Source organism: Epinephelus lanceolatus, chromosome 23 (assembly GCF_041903045.1).
Source record: "Epinephelus lanceolatus isolate andai-2023 chromosome 23, ASM4190304v1, whole genome shotgun sequence".
Taxonomy (NCBI): Eukaryota; Metazoa; Chordata; class Actinopteri; order Perciformes; family Serranidae; genus Epinephelus; species Epinephelus lanceolatus.
In genome coordinates this window covers 12,532,743-12,547,563 of record NC_135756.1, presented here as the reverse complement: position 1 = coordinate 12,547,563, position 14,821 = coordinate 12,532,743, and the positions used below count along the sequence as shown (strand labels likewise).

The 14,821-nt window shown below is 39.2% G+C and overlaps 1 protein-coding gene across 1 annotated transcript; it reads left to right on the top strand.

The window, feature by feature from the left end:
- The first annotated feature begins 1,119 nt into the window (after positions 1–1,119).
- On the top strand, positions 1,120–14,810 carry tcp11l2 (t-complex 11, testis-specific-like 2). The gene is made up of 10 exons (XM_078165476.1): positions 1,120–1,259; positions 5,174–5,354; positions 5,722–5,854; positions 7,669–7,789; positions 7,963–8,186; positions 8,334–8,470; positions 9,115–9,290; positions 9,389–9,570; positions 13,149–13,321; positions 13,460–14,810. Exons 2-10 carry the CDS (start codon positions 5,186–5,188, stop codon positions 13,729–13,731), a joined length of 1,587 nt encoding a protein of 528 aa, XP_078021602.1. The 5' UTR covers positions 1,120–1,259; positions 5,174–5,185; the 3' UTR covers positions 13,732–14,810.
- Positions 14,811–14,821: the final 11 nt, after the last annotated feature.

Sequence of the window (14,821 nt, the reverse complement as noted above, 5' to 3'; positions counted from 1 at the left end):
ACAAGCGACTAGCAGCCTAACAGCAACACAGCAAATGGTGGCAACATACAATCTGTCAGGAATCAGAATCAGAATCAGAATTCCTTTATTGCCATTGTCACAGATGTTACAACGAGATTGATTGGGTACCCACACACCAGGAAACAGAAACAGGCTCTTAAATGTAAAACAAAGGATCAAACACTGAAATATAACTTACTATCTTGCTTTGCAGAGGGTTATGGTGGTTTGATTGGATAAATTGTTTACGTAAAGTTTGCTGAAATATGCTTACACTCTGTAAGGAATTCATGGGTTGTTCCACAGTGGTACAATGTTGTCTGAGGGTAACATTCAGACAAACAAACTTAGAGTAATTTTTTAAAATGTTTTTTAATGTATGAGTATTGCATAAACATGTGTTAGAATTTTAAACAGTGTTGCACCCAAAAGTGTACCACCCCCACAACAAAAAACGTTTTTTGAAAATGTCTTTAAACTGTGGTTAGTTAAAATATTTTGTGACAAAAAAAACATTTCAAACATTTTCTTCTATTTCTCTCAATGCTATGGACCCTTGTGAATCTGCAATGAAGTCTGAATTAAATTATTATTATTATTGTATCATATGATTATATAAAAAATAATATAATAACAATACCGCCACCATCATCACCGCCAGCAATGATAATGATAATAATAATTTATTGTTATTCTTATAATTATTGTTATCATTATTAGAATTTTAATTTAATTTAATTTATTTATTTATTTATCTATTTTATTTTTATTTTATTTTATTTTATTTTATTTCACTTTGAATGCTGGCTGAGTCCCCACAATGTGCTTCAAACAGACATGACTTACTTACACTGCTGTGAACCCACTGAGGTCACATCCGTAAACAAAGACGGCCCACGTGAAGAAGAACAGCGGAGCGTACCATTTCTGCCAAGGGTGGTGCGGCGCGGAAAAAATCTTTAAAAATATATATCAAATTGCCTTTCGTGGGCTAGATATGTGCATTTACTTGTCTGTATACTACTTTAAAACCTATATTTTGTTATCGAAACACTCGAATATTCGATTATAAACCTTGTGTTTGCTTTTCTTCAACCGTTGATGCCCCCTATGTATGAAATGGTTTCGCCTGTTTGTCCTAAGAGCCAGCTGGGGTAACAAGGACCTTTAAACAGAGCCACGAGCGTTTCAGGACGACGACGAGTCTTCCCTTCAGAGTTGAGCTATTTTGGGTCTCCGCTTCCGGAGACTTGAATGAGGTAAAAGTCGCTTTTAACTAGCTCATTTTATTCTGTTTTACATCGTGAATCACTCGGCTTGTTGTGTTAGCAACTTTTTTTTCTTAGCTTTGAGTTTGGCTTTGTTGTGAAGCGGAAACTTGGGTACAGTCGTCGAAGGATCCGACTAGCACGCTAATGTCAAAGTGTAGCTGCTGTGTAAAATTAACCAATGTCATGATTTATACTCGGCTGTTAAAGTCAGAGCGTTTTATTAAGTAAGAAAGCCTGTCGTTTAGCTATCATGTAAACAACTGTCGTGAATTTGACGTCTCTGCTGCACACGTCACCTGATGTCAGATCCTAATGCACTTTGTCTTACTGTACTTCTTGTTCAGGGCCTGGTGTTTATATAGACACAAAATCTACTATATTAAATGTGCATGGGGTTCTTGTTTTGGTCTGCTGCTCAGATCACGTGTACCCACTTCTTACGCGTGTGTGGATAATTTTTTTTCCATGTGCACGGCTGTGTAACCAAAGACTTTCCATTCAGGGTGAGAGACAGGCAGCTGCAGCCAATGACGAGAGTCCCTGTGCAGTTAGCCCAGCCTCCGTGATCCACTGCTTTGTTTACATTGTACTGCAGCAGAATCTGGATCCCAGAAGGCTGTCTTTGTTTCTGCATGAGTTACTGTAACAGTATGTGGCCTATGTGCACCTCATGCATTGATCAGAAACACCTGGGCAAGTCATAGAGGCAGATATATTGTTACCAGCACATTGAATTCCTGTGCTGTATGGTGTGGTTAAAGAAACAATCTAATTATTTTAATCCCTACATGTTTATGTTTTATGTCTCTGTTTTTTGCATACTGCCTTTTACCTTAACTCTATCTAGTATGCAGACTACTTTAAGAGGATTTCTTATGATGAAGCAGCAGATGACAGAGTAGACCGTAATCCGTAATCAGTTTTCTGGACTGCACTGCTCCCATCACTCTGGATAATCTCTGAAAATTGGCCTGCTGCATTGGTGTGACCTAGCTGTCAAGTCTAGCAGATGATGTAATGAATGAGCGAGGGGAACATGGAAGTCACACACACGCTCCCCGCACCCACCCTCACCCCTTGAGCTATCTTTAAACCAAAAGAGAAGCGAGAGGGGGTGTGCACTCATTTTTGGCAGCAGATAACTGAGACCAGGGACAGGAACACCCAAGGGTCACCCTGCCAGCACTGTATGTCTGATACAGTGCTGTAAGATAATATTAGAAGGGCAAAGGCCTACTTAACTGGAGGTGTTACAGTAAACAAGATGCAGAAGAAGAAGAAGATTTTGTGTTTTTATTTAACAAGCATGTATGTGTTTGTTATGCGAGAACATGCACACAACTTCCACAGTAATGTTTGGCTTTAGCTCGTATGTATCTTACAAATAGTGTCTTTTCTGTCTTATTCTAATGTGTTCATATTTGCGTAGAGGACAGACAACAAAGGGACAGGTGTAACAGGATCGTTGCGGCGGTTGAGAAGCCCTCTGTTGTCCCATGTTGCCCTGGAGACACAAATGATCTCAGATAGGCCTGGACACAGCGTCCCTTTTGTCCTCGAGCAATATAAGCTTTGTTTAAACCTAGTCATGGAAGTTGCTTCTGTTTGTGTCCTGACTTCGGAGAGTGTGTGGCAGTAAACACACACTGAATCATAAAGCGTTTTTACAAAGATTGCTTCATACACCATCAGATCAAGATGTTGATACTCAGAATTGTGCAACACGGCAGCTATCTCTGTTTCCATGGAGACTGGCCTGCCAGCTGTTTTATTGAGTGTGACTGGTGTTTTTATTACAACATATTAACTGCCTTAGCAACAGCTACTGCTGCTAAAGTGAAAAATAAATGCTCTCTCACACACTGACAGCGACACACGCTTTCTCCAAGCACAGGTAAAACTACTGTGAAGACTTTTTGTTTTCTTCGTAGTGAATTAAATTTTAGACATCCCCTTTAAAGGACATGGCAGCTGATAGTTTTGTTATTGACAGTAAATCTGTCTCTCAATACCCTCTGTCTTTGGCTCCCAACCCCAAGCCCTTTTTTCCTACTGAAGATATAAACGTTAAAGGTCCCATGTTATGCTCATTATCTATTTTGTCTCTCCACTAGAGCATGTTCACGTGGTTTAATCTTCAAAAAGCACTTTATTGTCATCATACTGTCTACCTGAATGTACCTGTATTCACCGTCTGTCTGAAACGCTCCGTTTTAGTGCCTGTCTCTTTAAGACCCCATCCAGAAAAGTCCAGTCTGCGATAGTTGGTCAGCATTTCTGGGTTCTTTTGCATCTGTGCTCTTGACATCTCTTCCACCTTTGTAGACAGAATAACTCAGTACGTTTACATGACACAAGAGAAAACTGATTAATTGTGTTAGTCTGACTAAAGCCGCACTTTTAAAATACTAAAACACACCCAGATAATGTGATTGGGAGTTGAAGTGCTCCTGCATGTATACAGGCAATCTGACCCAAACCCTGGGTGCTCTGCACAGGCTCCATAGTTTCTGCCCCAGGCTTTGACCCAGAAGTCGAATAGCATTAAATGTGCATCAGAAGAAAATAAAATAAAAAGTAAAGCATACAGCACGTACAGAGCTGTAACGTTGTCCACCATGGTACCAGTTTGCCGCTTGCTAGCCATAGCAAACTTGTCGATTGTTTGGTCTGTGACGTAATAGGTCAACCGGAAAAAGGTCCAACACTAATAAACTAAAAGGGGGCATATCGCTACTCATCATAGTGGAGTCAGACGTACTTCAGTCAATAAATGGACTCCCTTCCCCTGCTTGTATATTGGGTCAAGGACAGTAGTCCAATTAGATAGCCTAGTCAAGCTGTAACCGTAGAAATTGGCAGACTTGTCTATTTCTGTTGTTATTCTGTTGTTGAAAATGTGTACCTTTTGAATGGTTTATGGACACAGATTCATGGTTGTTTGCATGATTTTCATTGACGACTCTAACGGTGAGAAATAAATTGCACATCAAAGAAGAAGAAGAAATGGACTTTGTTTTTGCATGATCAGCAGCAATCAGTCTGGTCAGGCGAGTGCATTAATTAATAGGTAGCCTGTCAATGCAGCCCCTCAGTGGCTTTGAGTTTAGGCTTAACCGCTATAGTTTCCTTGTTTTTTTTACCTGCAAGTTATTGTAAATAACCATTGTGTTTAGGTCTGTAGTGTAGTTGTGACATCACAACTTCACAGAAGTCTTAAGGGCTCGTTTAAAGGCACAGTTTCTGAATATGGACTGTGTGCATTTCTCAATGAATTGATTTTTTTTTTTTTTTTTTTTTTTTTACAATGTTGGACCTTTAAAATGAGCACATTATGAGTATATAGTGACATTACATTTAAAAAAGGGGCAAAGTAATCCACTAAAACAACTACTAGTACTGTAGTTTTAATTAAACTTAAACAATTTTTACATGTGGAATAATACACTTTTTTTAAATTGAATATCTATGGCACCATGATGGTGTATGTTTGGTCAGTGTGGCACATTTTTTCGTTTTTAAAGTTTTTTTTTGGACAGCAAAGGTGGCCTCTGCCACTGACAGAAAGATATATCTGGCTTTGGCGACAGACAATACTTGATAGAAGAACTGATTGTTTGTTTTGGTCTTTCCATGAAATTTGTTGCTAATAGACTAATGCAGAACATCACCAGATGTCAAATGTCAGATGTTTCTGTGAGGAACTACAAAGAACAGCAGCTCCCAAACAAAAGGAGGAATGATAATCTTTCCACTTAAATTCCAAGCCTGTTGCTGTGTTTCTGTGAAAGTACTTTGATCCATCAACTTGTGATTTGCTGAGTAGGTTCAGTCAGACAAAGTGTTAAGAAATCCTTCTGTTGAAGTTGTGGTCAACAAGCTAACCAACTTCTCATGTGCAGCTATAACCCAAGATGCCTCTAAACGATGAGCGACCCACCTCCACATCCAGCGGTGAGGACCAAGGCAGCGATGTGGAGTCGTCGTCGGAGCGCTGTGACAGCATGACTTCAACCAGCGACCTGGACTGTTCCCGTGAAAGCTTCACCAGCGACACCTCCAGCAAGCATTGCACGCCCTCCTGTGAGTTTGTCCCCCCCGCCCTTTTTGTGGTCTTTGTATAAGATCACTAGACGGCCTCTGACTCACCGCATTCATCTTTGTATCCATGATTGTTTTCCTTTTTCAGAAAAATGACTGACTAAACTTTGAGAATTAATATTTGTAATTCACTCAAAGCCCGAGACAGGGAAAACCAATTTAAAAAAGCAATTTGACTTAACAAAACAATTTACAGCAAAAGTATTTTTGAAGTTGAGGTGTCAGAGCCTTGCAGAAACCTCACAACCGTCACCATGCAACTTCAACGGTCAATTTAATGTTCCTGCTTTTTTTGTTTTAACTCTAATTCATCTATTGACAAAGCTTGTTTGCTATCTGGTTCCCACAGCAAGCCCACCCAAAACCTTAACCCTGGATGAAGTCATGGAGTCTGCCAGAGACCTGTCCAATCTCAGCTTGGCCCGAGAGATCATTGTGAACCACAATTTCCATGTAGAGACAGACAGCCTACCTCAGGACAGGTATACTTTGAAAAAGATCTTAGGTTTCAGCGTTAATTTCTTTGACGCGTTAATTTTTCTGTGATTAATTCAAGTTTTGCAGTATTTATGTCGATGTAGCCTCCGGGTCTATAAAAGTGAAGCCAATGTGGAACTGCTTTAACCTGCATTCTTTCTAATGGCCAGCAGGGAGCGACCCCACTGGTATAAAAAGAAGTTTGATTATGTAGAAGTCTTTGAGAAATGACCCTACTTCTCACTTGATTTATTACCTCAGTGAACATTTTTCTGTTGAATTTATGGTCTCAATCTCTAGTTTCAAGTCTTCTTCAGTACAGCATGATGTTCATTTTGTAAATAATGGTCCCATTTAGAGTAAAATACATGATAAAGCAGGATATGCTTTAGGCAAGGCTACCTTGGGATTGAGAAGTTGCTACCACAGCGGTGTCCTCGGCTTCTCAGTCAGAGTCACCCCTCGCTCCTCCACAGCTCCACCCTCTCGTCCAAATAGGGTCATTTCTGGCTCCAAAATAAGCAAAGCCAAATTGCCAAACTCAAGGCAGCAAACCACTGGGTGACGTCACAGTGGCTATGTCCACGTTTTTAAACCATCTATGTGTGTGCTGTTGTCTCACACTTTCCACACTCTATTATTATCTTAGTTTAGACATATTTTCCCTGAAAGAAAGCAAGCTGCTTGTTGTGTCTGTACTTTGTATAGAATATAGAGTTTCACAGGACTGACAATTTTGTGTGCACCTCCTGGAGGAGAACAGTTGTCATCAAACAGAAACTTGAAACACTGATGTGTGAGTTTTCAAAGCAATGTGAGACAGCGGAAATCCAAAGAGACCCCATTATTTGCTCCCAGACATCAAGCGACTGAAACCAAAACACTGACGACTTATTAAACAAGTCGAGAACAGCTTCAAAACTCATGACAGCCTCTGATAAACACAAACAGCATCAGTCACATGTTTAAATACACCAACAGGGATATAATGTAGGGGCTTGTCTATGACTGCCTGGCATGACCCAGCCATTGTGACACTGTCTGTAAAGTTTATTTAGCTACTTCATAGTTTAATGACTTCAGCTAAAGAGATGAAATAATTCAAAATGAAATGCAAAGTAATATAAAACACTTTAGTCTACATATCTACATATAACATTTAACATAACCTTCTTTCACATGAAAAACTGCAGCAATTCAAAATTATTTTCCATGCTCAACAAAAGTAGTGACATTTTTTTAAATAATAATTCTTAATATGATGTCAGTTATCCAGCACCTGGGTCTTAAACAGGGGGTCCATGGCCCTAAGGGGTTCCTCAGGGTTACTTGAGGGGTCCTCCAAATTCTTGTTTGACAATTAAAGTTATGTTCTCTTTTTTTTATGAAAATATGTCTGAAAATACACTTTAAAAAGTGAATCCAACATATTATTAGCTAATATAAATTGTCCAATTTTACAAAACTAACTGTTACTTATGAATTCTTGTGCAATCATGTGAGCTAGCTAATTCTAAATCACCGTGCGGCACCTATCCATATTGGCGAGGTGAACCACTAAGCTAAGATTTACATACTATTTAAACATACTGGCTAATTACCTGTTTCGTGATTCAGTGTACAGACATTCTTGTGAGTCACGATGGATTGTTTGTAACTTCAGCAAAAGACTCTGACACAGTGTCCACCTAAGAAGAAACCACCAGAAAAAGTGCAGAGGGTGAGGCTAATGGACCTAGCCGTGCTACAACCGTAACCGTGCTCCTAGAGGATGATTGACTCCACTAAACTAAATCTTTCATCGCTTTTTTTCCCCTAGCTTATGGAAGGCAGTCAGAGATAACCTCCACAAGGCCTTCTGGGACATCCTGGAGTCCGAGCTGAACGATGACCCGCCTGAGTATGGACAAGCCATCAGATTACTGGAGGAGATCAGAGAGGTCAGCACACACAGCATGATGTGATGTGATGTGATGTTAACAGCGTCACTAGACATAACATAACCGTTAAAGATCCTTCAGTATCTGCTTCTTTTTATGACCATTACCTTTACTGTGACCGGTATACGTAGAAGAACAACAATGAACTCATTGTCATTTTCCTCTTTGGACAGATTTTATTGTCATTCCTTAATCCGGGCGCCAATCGGATGCGGACCCAGATTATGGAGGTGCTGGACATGGACCTGATTCGTCAGCAGGCTGACAACGACGCTGTAGACATCCAAGGGCTTGCTTCTTACATCATCACCACCATGGGCAAGATGTGCGCACCGATTAGGGACGAGGAAATCAAGAAGCTGCGCGAAAGCTCAGATAACATCGTGACACTGTTCAGGTAAATACACACAATAGGTTTAAAGTATTTAAATACTTGTGAAAGGCATCTAAAAACAGCACAAGAAAATTATATTGAGAGAGTTCTCTCATTTAGCTATTTTTTTTAAGGAGCATTTTAATAAAAGTGGCTTTTTTTTCACACCAGGGAGATCTTCCGTGTGCTGGACCTGATGAAAGCGGACGTAGTCAACTTAACGATCAATATTATGAGGCCTGTGCTGCAGAGGCAGGGTGTCGAATATGAGAGGGCAACGTTTCAGAGCATCCTGGACAAAACACCCAGTCAGTGAACAAGTACACGACTTTCTCTAAAGCCTGTAATTCTGTGTGTTTTATCATTTCTGTTGCCAGGTCTTCACAAAATGTGTAATCTGCTGTGTGAGGTGAAATGTACTTAAGTCAGATATTTGGTCAGTGGAATCAACTAATGATCTCAGGCCATTCTAGTTTATAGTCAAAAAGTGTTTGAAAGGGACAGTTCAGATTTTATAAGGTACGACCATCTACTGTACATAGCACACTGACTATCGGTGTCGGCACACTCCGAGTTTGGAGAAGCAGACAGAAGTACCGCCACAGAAGCTCAGCAATGTGCGGCTGTGGACAGTGACAGTGACAGCAACGGCTTCAGTTTCCCATCTGAAAGGGCTGTATGACGGCAAGGTGAAGTGGTGAAAATGTTCTAAATATAGTGTGCACTTGAACTGACTTATGTTTTTAGTTTCGGTAAAATATGCTTTGTAGCTCCCCCCGTCCACAGCAGGACATTGCGCACCCTTCGTGGTGGTACTCCTGTCTGCTTCTTCATACTGACTGACATCACTGACTATCGATAAGAACCTCATACAACCCCACTTCAAAAGACTCAAACTGTCCCTTTTAAGAACAAACTCCTCAACCGGTATTCCTGTGATAAACCTCTTCAGATGCTTTGAAGCACACCACCTCGTGGATCAAGTCAGCACTGGAGGAGCTGTTGGCCATTACCCCCAAAGACGGTCTGGAGAAAGGAGAGCGACTGGTGCCTGGGCCCTTTCAGGTCCTCAACACTGCCTTCCTACGCATCCTTACATGGGAGTACGACAAGAGCCCACTGCCTGAGGTGAGTGCGTTTTTGATTTTGTGTATACTGTCACGTGTCCTGATGATCATTAAACATTTCATGTGGGTGAATTAATTTTCCAAACTGATTATTTTTAGACCTGGATGACTGATGAGACACGTCTGCGAGAGATTCAGTTGCAGCTCCAGCGGTGTCAGGCGGTGAACGAGGTGCTGCTCATTATCTACAGCACCATCGGAGGGCCTATCCAGGGTCTGTCCTCGCTGTCTGACCGCCTGAAGAGGATGATTAGTGTGCTGCTGGATGGGATGCACGGCCGGTCAGTTCACTTTTCTTTATCCATTTTAAACCCACATTCAGTATTTAGACATGCAAGTAATTATCGCAGTTTTTTTGTGGAAGTCCATTTCCACCACTGTGATGGGGAAAAAATCCTGTTACTCATTATAATGAGAAGTTTTCTCGAAATAATGAGTTATTGTTTCAAAATTAAGAGAAACGGTACTGAGTCATTATTTTTAGATACAGTGTCATCATTTTGAGATAATTAAGTCATGATTATGAGTTCCTCAATATTTTAAGAGACTAACATGTTTTGAGACACTAAGTGATTATCTTTGAGATGCTGACTCATTATTTTGAGATACTAACTCATTATTTTGAGATACAGTATCTCACATAAGTGAGTACACCCCTCCCGTTTTTGCAAATATTTCATTATATCTTTTCATGGGACAACACTACAGAAATGACACTTTGATATAACTTAAAGTAGTCAGTGTACAGCTTGTATAGTAGTATAGATTTACCTTCCTCTGAAAATTACTCAAAACACAGCCATCAACATCTAAACAGCTGGCAACATAAGTGAGTACACCCCACAGTGAATGATGCTGCCACCATTATACTTGACTGTAGGCATGGGACAGTTGTCTTGGTGCTCTTTCAGCATGTATGGCACCTTGGTGAAGAGCACCAAGACAACTGTCCCATGCCTACAGTCAAGTATAGTGGTGGCAGCATCATGGTTTGGGGCTGCATGAGTGCTGCTAGCTCTGGGGAGCTTGGTTCATTTAGGGAAACATGAATTCCAAGCAGAGCATGATCGCCCCTCTTCAGAAACTCAGCTGCAATGCAGTTTTCCAACATGATAATGACCCAAAACACACCTAGTAGATGACAACTGCCTTGCTGAGGAAGCTGAAGGTGAAGGTGATGGACTGGCCAAGTATGTATCCAGCCCTAAACTCACCTGTGCACCTGTGGGGCATCCTCAAGCTGAAGGTGGAGGAGCGTAAGGTGTCTTCACATCCATCTGCTCCATGATGTCATCATGGAGGAGTGGGAGAGGATTCCTGAAGCAACCTGTGAGCTCTGGTGAATTCCATGCCCAAAAGGGTTAAGGCAGTGTTAGATAATAATGGCTGGCACACAAAATATTGACACTTTAGGCACAATTTGGACATGTTCACTGTGGGGTGTACTCACTTATGTTGCCAGCTGTTTAGATGTTGATGGCTGTGTTTTTAGTAATTTTCAGAGGAAGATAAATCTATACTACTATACAAGTGTACACTGACTAGTTTAAGTTATATCAAAGTGTCATTTCTGTAGTGTTGTCCATGAAAAGATATAATGAAATATTTGCAAAAACGGGAGGGGTGTACTCACTAATGTGAGATATTGTATACTCATTATTTTGAGATACTCATTATTTTGAGATATTAACTCATTATTTTGAGATACTAACTCATTATTTTTGAGATATTAACTCATTATTTTGAGATACTAACTCATTATTTTTTAGATATACTCATTATTTTGAGATACTAACTCATTATTTTGAAATATACTCATTATTTTGAGATACTAAGTCATTATTACCTCCGCCAAGGAGGTTATGTTTTTGCCGGCGTTGGTCTGTTTGTCTGTTTGTTTGTCTGCAAAATAACTCAAAAAGTTATGAACGGATTTTGAATAAATTTTCAGGAAAGGTGGATAATAGGACAAGGAACAGATGATAAAATTTTGGTGGTGATTGGTTGAAGCGAAGTGGATAAAATAATAAAATAGCGCTAAATAGCACTGTGTATTCACCAAGTTTTAGAATAGACTCAGACCAGACGTGCGCCACCGGTTGGCAGTGGCGAGTAGGCCTACTTGGGCCTGTCAGGAATACATAAAGTCTATCGTCTGACTGAATGGGGGTTTTCCTGACTCAATGAATACATAAAGTCTATCGTCTGACTGAATGGGGGTTTTCCTGACTCAATGAATACATAAAGTCTATCGTCTGACTGAATAGGGGTTTTCCTGACTCAATGACACGGTATGTACAAGACACTGCTGTTGATTAAAAGTGCCTCCCAACTTGATGTTTTGGTCACGCACATAATGTTAGCGATTGACAAACATTAGTGGTTAGTGAAAGTTAGCTAAACGTTAGCAATTAGCTAATGTTAGCGATTACATTGACAACATCTTCAGCTGGTACTAGAGCCAGCACATTTTTAAACAGCCATAAACGGCAGTGTTGCCTATTTCTTTCCTACAGGTGTGTTTATTCCTGCCATTACAAAAGGTAGCATAACGTTAGTGATTGACAAACGTTAGCAGTTAGTGAAAGTTAGCTAAACGTTAGTGATTACCTAATGTTAGCGATTAGCTAACGTAAGGGGGGGAACATGAGGGGGAGGGAATATCACCTACTTGGCGGAGGTCTGCACTCTCTCAGTGCTTTTCTAGTTTTGAGATACTTACTCATTATTTTGAGATACTAACTCATTATTTTGAAGTATACTTATTATTTTGAGATATGAACTCATTATTATGAGATACTAATGTATTATTTTTGAGATACTAACTCATTATTTTTGAGATACTAACTCATTATTTAGAGATATTAACTAATTATTTTGAGATACTAACTCATTATTTAGAGATATTAACTCATTATTTTTGAGATACTAACTCATTATTTTGAAATATACTCATTATTTTGAGATACAAAGTCATTAATTTGAAATGTACTCATTATTTTGAGATATGAACTAATTATTTTGAGGTACTAATGCATTATGTTTGAGATACTAACTCATTATTTTGAGATACTAACTCGTTATTTTGAGATATTAACTCACAGTATTTTGAGATATAAACTCATTATTTTGAGATACTAACTCATTATTTTGAGATACAAACTCATTATTTTGAAATATACTCATTATTTTGAGATACAAACTCATTATTTTGAAATATACTCATTATTTTTGAGATACTAACTCATTATTTTGAGATACAAAGTCATTATTTTGAAATATACTCATTATTTTGAGATACTCATATTTTTAGAATTACACTAACTCATAATTTTGAGATATAAAGACATTATTTTGAGAGTTTCTTATTATTTTAAGTTACTAACTCATAACTTTGAGATACTGAGTAATCGTTTATAGTAATATTATTTAATGGTAACATAATAAAAATGTAAATATACTCATTATTTTGAGATATTAAATCATTATTTTTGAGAGTTTCTTATTTTAAGTTACTAACTTACAACTTTAAGATACTGAGTAATTGTTTATAATATTATTTAATGATGACATAATAAAAATATAAATACACTCATTATTTTGAGATGCTAATTACTTTAAGAGACTAATTTTTTTAGATACTGTGTCATTCAATTGAGATAAGTAAGTCATCATTTTTAAGGAAGCTTCTCGTTATTTGAAAATACTAACTAATTTCTTTGAGAAGTTTCTCATTATAATGACTTATAAGATCTGTTTTTTCATTATATGAGTAGAAATGGGTTTCCAGAGTTATTCCTGATCTTCTTTACATGAAATAGGAGCCTAAATGAGAATTCTCCTCTCCTTCTATGTGTAGGGACTTTAACCTAGAAGAGGCACTAGAGGGCGTCAGTGCTCAGATCTGCTGTGAGCTCAACAAGTCATTGACAGAGAGGAACTATCCTACGCTGAGCCCGGCGCTGCAGGCCACCCTCAGAGGCCAGATCTGCAGCATCACTCAGGAGGACAATCCCATCCGCACTCTCGTTGGTAAGACTTGTGCCAGATTGTAAAAATGTTTTCATATCATTTGAGAGTAGAGTGCCCCAAATTCTTCTTTTACTGAGACATTGAGGTTTGTTTGGCATTTTCTAACCTGCTATTTTCTCTTGTTCTCTCTGTGTGCAGAGGATCGTGTGCATCAGTACTTCATGGCACTCATCTGTGATCCCAAGCCCCAAGCTAAACTTGAACAAGTACCAGCTGGCTTGACTGCCATCAAGCCCGAACTAGCATTGTTGGGAGCAAAGTTTGTCTCCCTGGTGAACTACAACAAGGCAGTCTATGGACCTTTCTACGCGGATATCATCAAGAAGCTGATATTCAGCAACATCAGCCCGCCACCACCAGCAGCAAACCCTCCTCAGGACACCGCTCAGGACTCCACCGCCTCCAACTGAAACCAAACTTTGGCTTGCGCCGTCTAAGGAGTCTTTTTGCTTCTAGAAGTAGCTAAAGCTAAGGAGGTACTACAGCAGCTAGGCAGTGCAACTGCTTCGCTCAGGCCAGTGTGCTCCAATAATTGGGGTTACCTTTGTTATATTGTAAATGTAGTTTTTGTCACTACATTTAGCAGTGACGGCACTGCAGTGTAGGCACCATGCAAGAGACATTTAATGTGACCTGCATCCTTTGTGATAAAAAAATACGCCCTTCTTTGAATACCTACAGTTTCAAACCGGAAAACCAGTGTTAGAGCGACCCATGTCTGAACCTAATAGTGATCCTTACGCTGTAAATTTGACTCATGTTATTGTGGAAGGAGTCCACAGGGAGAAAAGGGCAAAACCTTAGAATGTCTAAGGCCTTCAGTTAGCTTTATAAAGCAAGGAAGAAGAAGCTTATATATTTAGAAAGGTAGCAGAGTAGCATCGCAGATTTCTTATGAATAGCAAGTTATTTATCACTGATAAGTTTAAAGGTAATCCTAACCGCCTTTGGACATGAGAGAGCCCGTTTCCTTTGGAGTTAGTCCTTTTGATTGTTCTCACTTTAACGTCTTTATCAGCCAGAGAACTAAACTTTCTGTATTTTTTTTTTTATCTACTGATGTTACTATACAGCAAAAAACAAAAAAAGGCAAAAAAACTGTTTGCAACAAAAGAAATAACTGTCGTCTGCATGAGTAGCTTTGTGTTGGGGTTAAATCATTTTAGTTTTTCTTGTCACATGTCGTCTGTTCTTTACTTTTACTTACTCTCTGCCGATGGATTACTTGTTATATTGATTTAGTTGTTATGTTTGTTACATTTTTTAGGTACCGTTGTCATTGCAGTATTGCTGTGTTGACTGTTAGAACCTGTGGGGAAATGAAAGGTGCTGAACTCAAAGAGATTTTATGTCCAAAATTTCCAGTGGACCCAACAATGCACACAAAGAAAAGCCGTTGTGCACTTTCAGAGGTTTACAAGAAAATGTGGGAAGTTGTTGTTCTTTTCTTCTGTACCACAGTTAATATAATAAAACTGCAAAAAGAAAATTGCCGGCATC